Here is an 18106-nt window from a genome sequence, read left to right on the forward strand (position 1 = left end):
AATAAGACACTATGTAGGATACAACATGGACATTTTAAACATCAATACATAATGACATGACATCTTTAAACAGTTATAAGTACTGACCATTATTAAGTATCAGTAAATATATCGTCAATTCCAGCATAACACCAGATGATGTGCAATTTGAAAAAAAGAGCAAAAACTGGTTAGTGAACTCATTAGTAATAACTGACAAACCCATATATTTCACCTATTTGATAAGGTAAACAAATACAAAGAAAATAATATATAATACTGTATAATTTTAGTAAATATAGTAAACAAAAATACTATGAAATTGAAAATATAAATAGTACACAAAAAACATTTTTCTATTTCTATGAAGATGATTCTTAGAGCATTAATTCTGGCATATTGCCATAGGTTTTTATTTTTATTGTTTATTTATTTTAGATTTTATTTATTTGACAGATCATAAGTAGGCAGAGAGGCAGGCACAGAGAGAGAGAGAGAGAAGCAGGCTCCCCACTGAGCAGAGAGCCCCATGCAGGACTCGATCCTAAGACCCTGAGATCATGACCTAGGCCGAAGGCAGAGGCTCAACCCACTGAGCCACCCAGGGACCCCTGCCATAGGTTTTTAAATGAAATGGCTAATCTTTTAAGGTTCTGCATATAAGCAAACATAAAATTATTTAGGGTTTAAAACTGTAATGGTTCCAAAACTAGCATACAATTGGAATATGTAGAATGATTTTGAGGGCAGGGTGGGGGTGGTGTCCATATTGTATATAAATAAACAAAAATTTAAAGAAGTGCAATTCAGTTTTCCTTAATTAGATTTGGAATTACCCTGGCTTTCAAAATTATAATCTTTAAAATGAACCAAAATCTTCATTAATTTTTTCAGTGAGTCTGAGCACAGCAATTTGGCCTGGAACCTCTTCTCTGAACATGAAATAGTAAATAATCTATATGTTCATGTATCTCTATAGAAAATCATATATATATATACACACACACATATATAATATGTACATGTATATCACATATACATATATATCAAATATACACATGTTACATATATTTTGTGTTAAGTTTTCCTTAAGATAAATATTATAAGATGAAAAATAAACTTACTTTACACCAGAAAATAGACTGATCCTAATAACATAAGCAGGCTTTGCCATGTAGATTAACACTTATCTAAATGAAATACTATCTTATAGTTTTAGACACTAATGGAGTAGAGGAGGAGCTAGTGAGATTATTTATATAAAGAGTTGCTATTTATATAAAGAAATGCTACACACTAAGCAGTAGATTTATCTTTTTAATTATTTTGCTTAGTCTTATAATAAAGTTAAATCTTTTATTACCTAAGGCATGATGACTGGTCAGTAGCAGGAAGGCAGCTAGGAATGCAGGGAGCAGAGGGAAAGACTGGTTTCAAGGACATACATACTGTGACGACTGAGTAACCAAATATATCCTTATTCACAGTATTTTCACTGACAAATGTTGTCACCACAGCCTCACAAACACAATGACATACGATTTTTTTTTTTTTTTGCCGCAGTCTACTAGTTCTCTCCATACCAGTTTTAGTATGAGCAAGGCCCACTCAAAATGGGCTTTAAACCAGCTGTGTTCCCTCTGAAAAGGACAATATCTCAAAATAGAAATACTCTGGGAAAAAGAAATGCTTACAGTAAAAGACATACAGTAAATTAACCAGGTGCAACTTCAAGAGCAAGAATTATATTTACAGGTTTGAAGTGGAGTTTGTATTCACTTTTGCCTTTAATTGCAGTGATTTAGTGAAGTAGCAAAAACAGTGAATCACATTTAAAAAAATCAAAGTTCAACTTACACTCAGCTCTCTGCTGGGTTTTTAAAAATTCAATGAAGAATTCTTTCAGTAGAAGATTAATGAAGATTTTGTATTTCTTTTAAATATTTTTCAAAAATTACATCACATTTTTAAATTAAACATATAAAATGTTTTTTAAAAGCCAGAATTAGGTGGGAAACTCTATTTCTGTTTCTCCCTTTTTAAAAGCTCAATAACAGGGGCCCCTGGGTGGCTCAGTGGGTTAAGTCTCTGCCTTCGGCTTAGGTCATGATCTCAGGGTCATAGGATCGAGTCCCACATCAGGTTCTCTGCTTGGAAGGGAGCCTGCTTCCTCCTCTCTCTCCCTCTCTGCCTGCCTCTCTGCCTACTTGTGATCTCTCTGTCAAATAAATAAAATCTTTAAAAAAAAAAAAGCTTAGTAATTTTTTTGTAATATAGACCAAAACATCATTGTTGGCATTTGCTTCACTGCACATACGCCCCTAAGTCCTTGCTAGGAGCCCAGAGTGGGTTGGTTGGGGCCTAGACTACACAGCCAATGGCAGTTTTATTATTTCAGTAGCACAGAGCACATATGTATGGCTGAACAAATAAATCTTCACGCCACTATTTTAGTTGTATGACTGAAGGCTCTAGCTGTCCTGTGAAATAGGTTTTATGTTTACTGAGGGCTTTCCGTCAGTTTGCATGTTAGACTAAAGTAAAATTTAGTGAGTTAGTAAAGACACTATAAATAGGCCAAAAATGTAATGTATATACATACACATATTCTTTTTTTCTTTAAAATTATGCTATCCCTTGTTTGGTAGAGAGCTATACTGAAGTGTTTATAGATGAGCTGTCTGATGTACTGAATTTGCTTTCAAATAGGATAGTAAAAAAAAAGTGCATCTGTGAGAAATAGAGGTGAAAGGGAGTGGCAAAATATTAATAATTGTTAAAGCTGGGTGACGGCTCCTTAGAGCATCTTTATATTATTGTCTATATCTTCTAAAGCTTGAAATCTTCAATAATAAAAATAATACATTCAAATAAATCTCCATAAAAATAGTAAGGGCAAAATGAAAGTATTTTCAACTAACAAAACTACTGTATACTTAGATATTTTTTTAAATGTCTCTTCAAAACCTTTTTTTTTGTTTTATTTAAAAAAATTTCTTTCATTTATTTATTTGACACAGGCAGAGGGAGAGCACAAGCACAAGCAGGGGGACTGGCAGGCAGCAGAGAATGAGACTCCTAGCTGAGTAAGAAGCACAACATGCAGCTCGATCCCAGGATCCTGGGATCATGACCTAAGCTGAAGGCAGCCGCTTAACTGAGCCACCCAGATACCCTGTTCAAAACCGTATGTACAATATTGTTGCCACAGTGAACAACTGGAAAGAACTTAAGTGTCAATCAGTAGTGGCAGTGCATATAATATACCCACAAGCCACGGAATAAATACTAGGCATCCATGAAAACAACAACTGTGAAGTGATAAAGGAGGTTCCACAGCAGGCATGGAGCCTGATTCCATGCTCACAGGTGTGTCTGAATGTCCATCCCTGTTCAGATGGTTATCTCTGCAAAGAGAAATTACAGATTTGTTTTTTTATTTTTATTTTTAACTTTTCTCCTGAAAGTGTTTTGTATTACTCAATTTTTTTTTAACAAGGGTATATACTAACTTTATGACAGAAATTATTTTCTATAACAACACCCATAAATTTTCTCATTATGCTATTCTTTCTAGGTGATGGAATGATATAAAAATTATCCGAAGTCTTAAGTAAATCAAAATGGGAAAGGGCTGTATTTCTAAAAAAACAAAACAAAATAAAACAAAACTATGAAATCTGGAATCAATTTTTAAAAATGAAAATGAGAAATTTTAAGGCATTCTAGCACACACTTTTTTCCTTAGCCACCTATTGAGTGCATTAAAATATAAGTCAAAGACTACATAAAACATAAGATGCTTAAAAAAATAGGAACAGAATTAAGTACCTTTTAGTTAACTGAAATCAGGCTGAAATTCTATTACAGAAAGAAACAGCATTTATGAGAAAAAAGAAAATGTTTTCTAGTTTGTTCACAGGAATTTGAATTGAAAATAATCCAATAATTCCACACACAAAAAAGTATTTGTTGATATTTTATCTCAGAATAAAACAGATGGCAGAATGGAATAAAATGCAATTTCCAGATGCATGGTTTGTGAATTCTGTGCCTTCAACTCAGCATTATCAGCTAAATCTCAAGTTTCACTTTAGCCAGCACTGCAATTTTGTGGAGTAAATTTTAACTTAATGATTAACCTTTGAAACATCATATGAGGTTAATTATCTTGGGAAGAAGTCCCAAAGGTACATGTTCTGATGGTTGTGGAATCTTACATCTTTAGGCGGTCTGCTATTGCTATGCCCTCTTTTTAGTCTGTTTAGACCACAGAGCAGTGTGGGAACCAGCCAGCAGTGGGACCTCTCTCCACCTCATCCCTCTGCGGGGGCCTTTACTATATACGCAATTGATTTTGTGTACAGTCCTTATTCAAGTGCTGCACTGTTCCCAATATTTCTTATTTCCTTGCTGATGATAAGGCTTCAAGGAATTTAAAAGTATCTCCTTCTTACCAAGAGGTCAGAGATCCCTAAAATATGGCAATACCAATTCAGATAACGTAACAAAAAATAAATCAAAATGTATCACCTAACTTACCTGGTGGACATTTCCTCTCTTCACATCCATGTTCTAAGCTTTAGGGATGATGACAGATTTCTGAGTTTTTGATTTGTCCACATCAGGTATCTGTATTCAGAATGAAGAATCACACTTGGTTCAACTTAATACTTGCACTTGTGTGAGGGCAGACCCTCTGGTTCTCATTGTTTCTAGACGATCTGGGGCAAATCATTTAAATCTTTATTTAGGTGTCTGAAAGGCCTACAATATGATAAATACCCCAGATTTTTTTTTACCTTGTTTCCAGAGAAACTGGACTGTCCATAATGCAGAGTATTGGAATAAAGTCTTTTTGAAGTTTTTGAAGATTCTTGACACAATTTTCTTTTAGACCTATGGGCTGTTTTGCTTATCAGTTTGTGATCATTTACATTAACTTTTATACTTTGATTTACTGATTGTTGCTGTAGTAGTTGGGGATCTTCCATTTCTGTGTCTGATTCAAAAATGTGTGGTTGTTTCTTTATTTTTCGTGACTTGTGTCCTTCCTCTAAAATTTGTGTTATATATTTGTTTGTTAAATGTTCTTTTCCATTTACTTGGAACTCAACAGCTCTGGTTATTACACCTGAACTGTTATCTGACATCTGGAATGCTGAGCTATCAGACAGGTATTTACTTTCATTTAAACTCACAGTTGATGGTTCTTCGTTAAAAGGGGGATATTTTACCATATTTTCACAGGACCCAGTGTTTTTTTCTTGTAGTCTACAAGCATTCTGATTTAAATTTCTAGCATTCATCTGAATATGACGATTAGGTCTTTTTCTAACAGCTGGATCTAAGTTCAGTTTGTCATTTTGCATCATGCTACTTTCAGGTGAAAACAATTTAGATTCTGTAACAACATGCTGTTTTCTTTTCAGGTTGCCAGGTTCTAAGATATTTTTATTTGTTTGTAATGACTGATTTTTGAAAACTGGTATGAATTTTGGGGCAATATTATTCTGGGAGCTAAAATTTGTGCCTTGAACTCGAATCTTCTCTCTGTTGGGCTTTGGTACTTCCAAGTGTATTTGGGGTGCTTTGTCAGACCGGGATTTCTTTCTGTTCTGGACAGCTTCTTGCCGGAGGTGCGGAGTTGAGGACACCCCCGGCTTCTCCAGGTGGCTGCCTGGAAGCTCCACCTTGTGGTGCGTGACTACTGAGCACAGTCGAAGACGCTCAGCCACAGCAGGTCTCGGGGAAGGGGCCTGAGTCAGAGAGAACCTGAACATCTGTTTAGTGGTCAGATTAGGTGCCTTGACTTTGTTTTCCTGAAAGAACAGAGATTAGGAAATTTTTAAAATGTCAAAATGTTCTTAATGGAAAAGAAAAATATATGTAAAATATCAAAATAAGAATATGAAGTAACACTACAATATATAATACAGAAAAAAACACACAAAAGTCAATGAGCCTTCTTGAGGAAACATGTACACTCCTAATGGTTTGCGTCCTTGTTAAGAAACAAACCTTTCAAAATATTTTAGATGAAGATATGTTCTACGTCCTATATAAATCCTATGAAAACTACAATTAGCTATCCATTGTCGTCCAAGTAGGTCCGTGCTGCTCTCACTCAGAATATCTTTCCCTTTTCTTTATATTCTGTCCCTCAACTTCCTAAGAATATGCTATCAGGTATTTGTCACCAAATAAATAGTAGTAAAAGGTGGTGTTCTTACCAGCATGCGTGTTCCACCACCTTATGGAGATATTAGATTCTTTGAGGGCAGGAACCATGATGTATTTATTCTTATATACTTCACATTTTTTAAGAGATTTTATTTATTATAGAGAGAGCTCATGAGAGCACAAGTGGGGGGAGGGGCAGAGGGCGAGGCTTCTAAGCAGACTCCCCGCTGCCCAAGGCAGGGCTTTATCTCACCACCCTGAGATCATGACCTTAGCTGAAACCAAGAGTTGGTTGGTCAACAGCTAAGCCACCCAGGCACCCCTATACTTCACATTCTTAAATCGTTCACAATTACTACAAAATGCTTGCTCCAAGAAATTAAATGAATGGAAGAGTTGGTTGCATCTATACTAGGCCTTTAAGAGTAAGTAGGAGTTTGACTAGAGGACACTGGCTGGCTGTGTCTTGATCATTTTGTGTTCTCATAGTCTAAAAAAGTGCTGGTACTTGGTAACAATTCAATAAGAATCTGTCGGACTGACTCAAAGAGTCAGACAACCCAAAGACAGCCAAGTGTTTAGTCTTTTTTTTTTTTTTTATTGTGGTAATATAAATAAAACAAAGTTCCAATTTTGGTCATTTTTCAGTATACAATTCAGTGGCATTGAGTAAATTCCTTATTGTACTCCTGTTGTGTAACCATCACCATTATCATTTCTACCACTTTTTTTTTTCATTCCAAACAAACTCTATAGTCTTCAACAATTCTAGTTTTCTCTCCTTGCAGACCCTGGGAACCTCTATTCTACTCTCTAGGTCTATGAATTTGCCCTCTCTAGGGCAAGTGGAATTATACAATATTTGTCTTTTTGTGTCTGGCTTATTTTGCTCAGCATGTTTTCAAGGTTCATCCATACTGTAGCAAGGGACAAAATTTCCTTTCTATGCCTTAATAATATTTCACTGTATAGAAATCCCACGTTTTGTTGATCCATTCACCCGTTGATGGAAGTGTTTATAGTCTTGTAAAATACGTATCTATTGAGTCCTAGAGTCTGTAAAAAAGTGACATGTGACAATAATGTGAAACATGGGATGGAGAGTTTTCTCATCCTCCGACATCAAAAACAGTCACAACTTGAAATAAAAAATTTTTAAATTGCTAGGAATATTGTGCAAACCAGAACAATTGGCTTGCCCCTCTCTACTACGGGAGGTTCAGTTACTGAGCAGAACTGAGAGGTGCAGAGTGTTCGGAGATAGGAGTTAGAAATAGGCAAAGAAACAGTGAGTGAGTGATCCAGTTATTACACCAAACAAATCACACTAAAACTTCGTGATTCAAAACAATAATTAGGTCCTCTCTCTCACAATTCTGGGAGCTGATTTGGTTTATTTCAGAGTCTCTCATGGAGCCGTAGTGAGAAGACCCTGGGGCTGACGTCATTTCCTCACTCATGTGTGATGCTAGGTGCTGGTTGTAAACTGGACTAATTTTAGGCAGCCCCTCATATGGTCTGGAATCCCACAGCATGTGTCCCGAAAAGACAGCTTCCACCTGACCTAGCCATGGAAGTCATGCCGCACCACCTCTGTCACAGTCCTGCCCAGACCCAGGAGGAGGGAACACAGACCCGCCTACCTTGAAATAGCATGAGTGTTGTCACTGGTCATAAGGGCATGTAGATGGACAATCTTGAAAAATGGGAGTACATGTCAGAAAGCATGCTGCCTCTAGCCAGAACTCGCAGCATCTCTTACAATCCGCTAGCTTTGCCGTTAGCGTGCAGGATGCAGTTTAGGATCAACTGATCAGACATATACATTATTTGGAAGGAAGAAGTAAGGTAAAGCCACACTTCTGCAGTTTCTGCTCAAAAGTTCAATTATGAATGCTTTTGGTTTTTCAGTTGCAGAGTTAGCAGAAGCCAAGTATCCAACTCACTGTCTTTGTACACATCCAGAAATAGCTTAAGGCACTCATTCTCCTGGACCAAAGTAGGTAAATCTACCAAACGCCCTCCCCCCACACAGCCTTTCCCTGCCCACAGATGTGACCATGGGAAGAAGAACAATTCTTAAATTTGAAAGAAATTCTATCTAGAAGAGATGTTTTATCAGAAGTAACTAGGCCATCTTAAAATATTTAGATATTTTTTCCATTTGATGAAAAAAACGTTCAAGAACTAAGCCATTTTTTTGACTCCTGCATTTTACAAACTCTAGTAACTTTTAAATAATGTATCTACTACTTGAGATTCCAAAAGAAAAACTCATTCTAGATAGATTCACATGAGACTAGAATCACTTGCATTCTGACATAAAACTTATGTAGAATATTGTCTGAAATATGTTTATATTCATACCCTGTTTCATCTTCATCTGTCTCAGAAACATACCTGATGAAAATAACTTCCAAGGGCTTGTTTGGCCCCATAGCCTGTTGATGTATTATTTACTCATTCTTTCAACTGTTAAAATATAGTAAATAGCCCAAAGGGTGACACCTCTAGGTTTATATTCAAAATTTATAAAAAGACTACATAAAGGACGATGTAAACAGCAGATGAGATCATAAATAATTCATGGAACTTAAAATACTTAAATGGTCAACAAACCAGAGCTTTATGAAGTCATAACTCAAAAAAAATCTTATTTTTTACTGATTATTACCATTATTCTGCCAGGCCACTGGCAAGAGTGGCTAAGTTGACTTTTACTTTGTAGAACTTTACGAACATCTTACATAACTTGGTACATTAACATAAATTGTAGAGGAAAACTAAAAGTCTTAACATATTTAGATATGAATGGATGTCATTTAATGGAGTCCTTGAATTAAGGTAATGGTTAAATAAAACTTGATGACTGACCAAAATGACTGATCAAATGTGTTCTATCTATTAAAATCTGGTCCTGTGTATCGCACCACCTGAGTGTTTCTTGATTAAAGTTGAGCCAGAATTCAGTTAAACTTAGATCTAACCACAGGCGTGCAGGAAGTAGGAGGTTCAGAATATGTTAACTGCAAATGACAAAACACAGGAAAGCAACAGTCAGATCCAAAATATGGGACATTCTCTAGGGAAAATGGTCTAGTTTTTCCAGCAAATAACAGACATAAATAAAAAAGGGAGGGGGGTAGAATTTTACACAGTAAAAGAGACCTAAAAGGTGTAACAACTGAATGAAAATATGTGAGCCTTGCTTGGATTAGGATTTAAACAAATCCTCTAAAATAAATCTTTGAGATAAATAGGGAATTGGAATATGGACTGGTATTAGATGATACTAAGGAATTATGGTAAATAATTTTTAAAAGTTACTGTTAGACATGTATACTAAAGTCTTCACAGATGAAAGAACATTGTATCTTGGGTTTCTTTTAAAATAGTCCAGTTTACTCCCCACCCAAAAACTGTATCAAAGAAGAGCTAGATGATAGGCATATGAGAGCTTGTTATACGAATTTCTTTTATTTATCTTTGAGAACTTCCAACAATTAAAAAAGAAAACTATTTTGGTTAAACACTCCTGCTAATTTAATTTCTTTAAAAGTTGGTTAAGCTTTATTAAATAGTCTGATCAATTTGTTCTTCACTTTTTAAACTTACGCTTTTTAGACTGCATGAATCTTAGAGCTAACGTGGTATAGCAGTCATAGGAACTAACATTTACTGAGAGCTTAGTACTAAGAACCATTCTGGGCATTATCTAACCCTAAAACAAAAAATTAAAACACCCTGTGAAGTGCGTGAAGGACGTGGTGACATGCTGCTCAGATCCCCTCCACAAAAGGGTTGCTGTCCCTACTTTTGGGAGCTGGCCCTTGCAGAGACACCCAAGTTCCAGAAACTTACCTTACCTAAGGACATGCCTATCCCTGGGTGGCCCAATTCCAATGACAGATGAAGGAGAGGGTATAAAGGCCTGGCTATTTGGACAATGCAAAACCACCGGGGTGGGCTGTTTTAGCCGTAGAGCTCCTGGGAAGATCGGCCAAAGCTACCTGGTACCTGATTTGCTAATGACTTCTCCTTTTACCTCATCTTCTTCCATCCTTCCTTCTACAGGTATTCCAAATTCAGTCCCCAATAAACATCATGTGAGCTAGACTCCAGAGTCTACCTCCTAGAGAGCCCAATTTGTAACAAATGTTATTACCACCACTACCATACCCTGTTTTACAAGGAAACTGAGGCATAAGGGGATCAAATAACTTGCCTAAGACTATGAACGTAGTATGGGTTCCTAGAATTGGGGCTCTTACACACAGTTCTAAACTCTTCCTAATTTCATGACTAAGAATCTTTCCTCTGGGTTTTAGTTCTAATTTTGCAATGTATTTAACTGTGTGGCTATGGTTAAATTACTTGGATGCTCTGAGCTTCAATTTCTTCTGCAAAAAGTGGGGGGGAATTCCTTATTCCAAAATGATGAAGATGAAATAATACACATAAAAGAAGCTGGCACCCAGAGGCACTCAGTAAAACTGAGTAAGATAACTTCTTATTGTCAGGAGAAATACAAAGACCAGAATTTCCAATTAAGTGTGATTTTACTTTTTTAAAGATTTTATTTATTAGAGAGAGAGAGAGAGGCAGCAAGAGAGTGAACACAAGCAGGAGGAGTGGAAAGGGAGGCTTCCTGTTGAGCAGGGAGTCCAACATTGGACTCAATCCCATGACCCTGGGATCATGACCTGAGCCAAAGGCAGATGCTTAGCGACTGAGCTACCCAGGTGCCCCAAGTATTATTTTACTTTTAAGAAGCAAATTTGCACAAGTGTATTACCCAGATTCACTATTTCTAAAACAGACATGGGCTACAAATAATAAGTATTTGATAAGTATATCCAATAAAAATGTATTATGCAATGAAGTATTTACTTCTAAATTCCTCAGATTTGGACTTGGCCAGTAACTACTAAAAATGTTATGTCTGGGCAAAATTTTAAGATTCATTATCATAAGGATATCGATTGGAATTTGTCCACTCACATATTTTTTTCTTAAGATTCATTTATTCCAGAGAGAGAAAGAGCTATCAAGCAAGAAAGGGGGAGTGGCAGAGGGAGAGAGAACCTCAAGCAGACTCCTTGATGAGTGCCGAGCCTGATGTGGGGCTCGATCTCACAACTCTGAGATCATGACCTGAGCCAAAATCAAGAATCAGATGCTTAGCCGACTGAGTCACCCAGGCACCCCTCGCATTCTCTTCTTAGGAAATGGCCTTGCCTATTGGCCCTGAGGGCTATCTAGGCTGCCATGTTTTTATACCATTTAGATGAGGTGTCCTTGACTCAAGGATACCAAATCTACATACTAGCTGGTGAGAGACGATAGATATAGCCTGGCCTGAAAAGATGAATGGGGCCTATCAGACTCTGGCTCTGGTGAATTTTAATTGAGGATCATAAAGAGAATAAAACAATTAGGATAGAAGCAAATGCTGAAAAAAATGCCATGATTCATAGCAAGTCAACACCATGTGAAAGCTGAAATCATTGGAGCAGTGGAAACTACAATAAACAGAGGACCCAGTCAAGAAAAAAGGTTAAGCAGACACAGAAATATTAATATAATTCATATTACAATTCAAACTGCTCAAATTGTTCAAACTTTTGTCTTTCTCTTTTACAAAAACACACAATTGTCATTTATAAGAAAGGTCACTGTTGAAAATTTTAAATTAAATTCCTTTATTTCTTAAAAACTTCACATCCAGTTTTATTATCTGTTCATAAGGAAATCTTATTCTAGTGAGTGTGAAGATACATCAGCATATTTTCCTTGTCAGTATTGCTTAATTGCTCCTACTCCTTTTTTTAGTAAGATTTTACTTAGCATATCATCTTACAAGGAATAATGCTATTGAATTAATTCAGTGTCTATAAATGGAACTATACAAAGGTTTTTTGACCAAGCAAACTCAAATGAAGTGGCAGTTCCAAGTTAACTTGGATTTGTATGAGACAAATGTTCCCAAACTACCCTATAAGATCATTTATTCATTGAAAAAAATATAATGAACACCTATTTTGTACCAGGCACTTAGCTTAAGAAAATGAATATGATCTGTGCCCTCCAGGAGCTCACGCTAAATTAGAAAAGACTAGTAAACAGCTATAACTGTAATTCCATGATAAATACAAAAAGACAACAAATGGCAATGATAAATGGTCAAGTACAGTAACAAACAGCATTAGGGAAAGACTGAACTGAGAGAAAAGAATTCTCGTACAATGGGTTAGATAATCCCTCACAGAAAGTAAGAGATCCAAAATAAGTTCATACTATGTCTTAGAGAGCCCAGTAGGGCATGAAATCTCTTACCTGTACATGAGGTTTCATTAGTTCTTGTGTGTAGTAGCATGGTTTAGTTGTCATCTTTACGGGGAAGCCACAGATATGAGGCAGCTTAGATTTTAAGTCTGAAACGAAACTTTTCAACACACCTTCCAAATCTACCCTTGGAAAGAACTGTACGGGCTGACTTCTGATGCAGCTCAGAGGGTATCTGAGAAATGTTAAAGAACAGTAGAACAGGTTTTGTACTCAAGAGATAGCAATTTCTTCTTTTTCTTTTCAAGATTGATTGATTTATTTGAGAGAGAGCATGCGCATGCGCCCACGCACACCAGAGGGAGGAGCATAGGGAGAGAGAATCTCAAGTAGACTCTGAGCTGAGTGCAAAGCCAGACTCTGGGCTTGATCTCATGACTCAGATCATGACCTGAGCTGAACCAAGAGTCAGACGCTTAACCAACTGCACCATCCTGGTGCCCCAAGAGATAGGAATTTCTATGGAATTAAAAAAGTATTACAATATTAACTGTTAAAAAAGCACACATAACTAAATCCTAGCTATTTCTATATTGGTTAATTCATATTTTTCCGAAACTTAAAGTGTTTTATCACAGGGATCTTGATTCATTCTATTTTAACACTCAAAATCAAGACTGTTCATTGTGTCCTTATTATAGAGCTTTCTATATAGACTGGCAGACTAAGCTATTCCAAAAATGATTTATAAGAAAGACACTACAACCTTTGAAGATTACAAAAATAAGTGTTGACACTAAACAATAAAGAGGTTGCATCTCCAAAAGCTGTAAAAAAAATTAATACAAAGAAACAACATGTATAGAGTGTATTCAAGCTCCAAAAGCAATTCTTTGAAGAGAGCAGTAAATTTTCTGACGAAAAAAATTCTGAGGACTTGGAATAATGTCTTTGCATCTAATGAAAGGGAGTAGTTGATCCCTGTCAGCCTCAATTTTATATTAAGATTTGGGTTAGGAAGTGTAGAATGCAGAAAGAGAACACTATGACTCTTCCTTCTTCCAATTTGAATCAGAGTTCAGAATACAGAGACAGGAATATAATATCAGTACCAGTTACAATCTAAAGGTTTCACCTGAACACTTTCAATTATCATTAACTTATTTAAAATAATGGTGAGACATATTTTCTTAAACCATTGGGGTGCATTAAGTGCAAGTCAGATCCTCTAAATTTTGCCTGTAAAATTAAATAATCTTGCATAGACAAAAATCTTTGTTAAAAGATTAATTTTTTATATTTTGCCCTTTCAATAATATCCAAAATACCACTGGAGGGAGCCCTTAGCTAAGGAGAATCCTAAGATTTTCTTACTGTCTACTAACAATGATGTGAACATGTTTTTTAAAATATTTTATTTATTTATTTAACAGAGAGAGAGAGAGAAAGAGAGAAGAAACACAAGCAGGGGGAGTGGGAGAGGGAGAAGCAGGCTTCCTGCTGAGCACAGAGAGGGACTGGGAGCTTGACCCCAGGATTATGGGATCAACAGAACCCTGGGATCAGGATCTGAGTTGAAGGCAGATGATTAAGGACTGAGCCACCCAGGCACCCCAACATTTCTCTGTCTACCCTAAAGTTCCTTTTGTTACCTAAATTGTTGCAATGATGCTTAAGAGAAAAAAAAATAATTATTAAGCTCATTTTCAAAAACTGAAAACGTCTAAGGAAAACAAACATTCAAGCAGGGAAAAAAGAAGTAGGGGGAATGCAGTTGCATTTAGACATAGAGAAGGTTGAAAATGATGACAACATCAAAGCCAGGAGTAGGACTGGATCATGAGTTGGCAACGGGCTTCTCTTATAAAGTGGCATGTAAAAGGATATGTGAAGATCTTTCCTCCTATCATTTTGAAGTAGATGCTGCAGTATATTTTAGTATTTCCACAATCTTCTGGAAGTTTATAGCCATACTAAAAATTAAGAACAAAGCTGAAATTTTCTTAAGAGAAACCTAAATTTAGGTTAAATTGTAAGAAGCAAAAATCAAATAGCTTCTAACATAACACACATTTCTTTTCCTTACCAGGTCATCCCAGTGCATCTGGAAATCTTCATATGAGTGAAAAGGACAGTCAGGGGGTGTGGTGTGAAGAATACTTATTATTTGTCCCCTTTTCATACTATAAAAAATAAGAGTTGATAAAACATTATGAGCCAGCGCTTGGATATAATTTAACTATGTAATTTAATTTAGAAAATACTCAAAAAGATTAAGCCACTATCAATACATAAGTAATAAACTAATCATTTGCTCCTAGTTCCAAGTACACCATCGTATTAAATCTTAACAGCCAGAATTATTAAGAAAAACTAAACTGAATTAATGCAATGTGCCAAGTAATAAACACAAAATAATGTTTAGTAAATGCTGCCATTAGAAGCATGCCTAGTAACTCTTAGACTTTAAGGAAAAGTCTGTTAAGAATTAAATGAATCAAAAAAATAAATAAATAAAAATTAAAATAAAAGTAAAATAATAAAAAAAAAAGAGTTAAATGAATCAGAGTCAAATCTTTGTTCCCTACCTTCCTCTTACCTGCTTTGGTGATTAAATTATTGTGCATATTCTGTTAGTTAATTAAAGCTCTTTTTCCTAAGCAGGTTAAAGTTTCATCCCAATAGTCCTATTTATATTAATAACAAGCCATTTTTCTCCTAAAGACAGTACAAACTTAAAACAGTTTCTAAAATATGATAATGAATCATTAATTATATGCACAAGTTATAAGGTTTTACTGATACTATTATAATAGTTATAATTTCATAATGAGATATCTGGAAATTTTACTTTTGTAAAGACTATATTTAACAAAAATGTAAGTGTATAATAAAATTGTTTTAGTAATTTGATACAGGAAATTGATGGCTTTGTACGACATCTTTTTTAAGTTATAAACCACTTTCAAAAATTCAATTTCAAAAATACCTTCATATTTTTCTACACATCATTGCTGAAGCAAAATGAGACAGAACTAACTCTAACTTTGACCCATCTCAGATGACACAAATTGAAATCTCACCTTGGCAAAACGTAGCACCAGTTGCTCAAAATTGAATGTCCTTCAATGACAGCATTCTTGTTATTATCAAAATCCTTTATAATACTCTGAGAAATACCAAATTCTCTCAGCTTTTAAGAGAAATAAGATGTAATGTATATGTAAGACATCAAAAGAATTTGTCAAACAAAAAGAAACACATACACAGTCAATTACAAAGTAGTTTTAAAGGCTTAGTTTAAGTTGGAGGTGCATAACACTTTACATAATGTAATCAATGTTTCAGCTTTTCCTATTTCTCTCTGTACAATATATCAAGTATTTCATGCTTTCTCTCATTTTCCAACCCTGAACCGCTCTCATACTTTTCAACTGGTTTTCAACTTTTTGATTATGTTTATAGGAAGCTGAATTCCTTCTAAAGGAAGGTATTTACATTTTGTAACAATAGTGCCTTACTTTTTTTTTTTTTACTGGACAATGAGTTTGGGAATTGTTCCTCTATTTGCTCTTTGGAAGGGAGAGCACAGAGCCCATATCCCCCTTCTGTATTCCTTTTCCTTCTCATCGAATGCTTTTCCTCTGGTCCTCAGGAGCCCTATCTGCAGGGTACTTAATTAAGCTTATAGTTTAACAATCCTTTTCCACTTACTGTTTCCTTACCCGGTGGGGCAGTTTAATACAGTGAATCAAAGATAAAGAGAGACTTCAAGTGAAGTATTAATGTCCTCCTAAGAAGACACTGTGTTACAATCAGAAAGAATGCTTCATAATCCCTCAACCGCTTTTTAACCTATCATCATATGGCTTTTGGGAAATAATGTTCTAACTTCATTCTCTAGTACTGCTTTTCAACAAAACTCCAACTAAACTGGCCATTTTTTTTATTGCCTAGACAAGTCATAAATAACAAAACATTTGCTTTAAGCACTGCTCTTACTGTGATTTATCTGAGATCTATCAATAAGAGCCTTACAGGTGTAGAGTTAGACCCATCTCCTCTATGATCAGTGACTGATCCTTCCCTGAATTCTTATAGCATTTATTGAAACTAATGGAAATGAGGGAGCAAGGCAGAGCAGAAAAACACGAATGCAGAAATAAGAAGATAAGAACTGCTGGCTATGTTGTGAGGTAAGAAAGCTAAGACAGTAAGCGTGAGTAAGGATGCATAACTGTCTGTGCACACGAGATAAATCTTGCCCTGTGATATACTGTGCTTAAGAGCAAAGTTGTCTAATGTGTGACCTAAGAAAAGGATGGTCATGAAGTGTCGGGTGGCTCAGTCATTTAAGGGTCTGACTTTGGCTGCAGTCATGATCCCAGGGTCTTGGGATGAGCCCTATCCACGTTGGGCTCTTTGCTCAGTGGGGAGCCTGCTTCTCTCTCTCCCTCTGCCTACAACTCTCCCTGCTTGTGTGCATATGAGCTCTCTCCTCTCTGTCAAATAAAAAAATAGAATCTAAAAAAAAGAAAAGGATGGTCAGTGCTGGGATGGCTGTGAATGTCAGGAAAAACTGACTGCAGGTGAATGAATAGATTGAGGGAAAACAGAACCTAAAATTGAATTCAGAGAGGGTAGGTATCATGTCCAAATATTCAGTTTATGGGTTCTCATATACACCCATTTACATAGCTTGAGTTTATATCCTTCTGGCTATTTTCAACACTATTCAGAGACTCAAACTGCTGCAGAGATTTTCATCTTAAGTACTAGCACTTAATGTCTATATTGGCTTTTCTCAACATAGATTTTTCTGAAGACTGGCTAACTACCCATATGCCTCAGAAGAAAGTTAACCTCTTACATATATTTACTTAACAAATATTTATAATGTGCCCTTTCTGAACAGATCTGCACTAACAAGTTACTCAGTAAATATCCCTTCTTCCTTATAATATCAAGCTAAAGAATTTGAACTTTATTTGCTCTAGGCAATGTTGAGATTAACTAGAGATATTTAGGTTGGGGTCATCTGTTTTAGAAAGAGAACTCTGTTGATACTGTGAAGAAGAATTAGAGAAAAAATAAGGGAAAAAAAGACCAATATGAAAACCATTTTAATAATTCAGGCAACAGAAGAGACTTTAATTAGAGTAGCAGAAATGGGGGGGGGGAAGATATTTGAGACCGAGATAGGCTATTAATGGCTGATTGGATATAGGAGGTGAGATCCAAGGATAACTCTGATATCTGTAGCTAGTTAACTTAGTGGTTATTGACGCCAATAACCAAGAGCAAATACAAGGAAGAACCTAGCTGGTACTACTGAGAGTGACAAATAATTCCGTTTCAGGCATAACTGAGACTGAGCATCATTAGTATATACATGCATGTGAAAATATCTGAAAAAGAACAAATTGCAACTCTATGAGAATATTTTGGAGATAAGTGTATAGGGTTACCATTGGAAGAGTTGAACCTGCTAAGGAAAAGAAAGGTGGGCTAAAAATGGGACTCTAGGGAACAGCAACATTTAAAGTACAGTAAGAGAAGAGAGAATCATTAGTAAGTGGTAGGAAATTCTGGATAAAGCAGTTTCAGAGAAATCAAAAAAGGATATGATTTCAAGAAGGAAAGGGTAGAAAATAATGCC

General features: G+C 35.8%; 1 protein-coding gene across 6 annotated transcripts in view; it reads right to left on the bottom strand.

The window, feature by feature from the left end:
* Positions 1–2985: 2985 nt before the first annotated feature.
* C12H18orf63 (chromosome 12 C18orf63 homolog) overlaps positions 2986–18106 on the bottom strand; it is a 30166-nt gene continuing 15045 nt past the window's right edge. For 5 of the 6 annotated variants that reach the window (XM_047696249.1, XM_047696250.1, XM_047696251.1 and 2 more), the window contains 7 exons: positions 15531–15640; positions 14534–14630; positions 14335–14420; positions 12499–12682; positions 4782–5801; positions 4522–4611; positions 2986–3386 (listed from right to left, as the gene is read on the bottom strand). In XM_047696249.1, coding sequence (XP_047552205.1) covers positions 4555–4611; positions 4782–5801; positions 12499–12682; positions 14335–14420; positions 14534–14630; positions 15531–15640 — 1554 coding nt within the window. In that variant the 3' untranslated portion in view covers positions 2986–3386; positions 4522–4554. Of the gene's footprint in view, positions 3387–4521; positions 4612–4781; positions 5802–12498; positions 12683–13926; positions 14421–14533; positions 14631–15530; positions 15641–18106 lie in introns of those variants that run through there. The other variant, XM_047696252.1, reaches the window with a different exon arrangement.

Source organism: Lutra lutra, chromosome 12 (assembly GCF_902655055.1).
Source record: "Lutra lutra chromosome 12, mLutLut1.2, whole genome shotgun sequence".
NCBI classification, from domain to species: domain Eukaryota; kingdom Metazoa; phylum Chordata; class Mammalia; order Carnivora; family Mustelidae; genus Lutra; species Lutra lutra.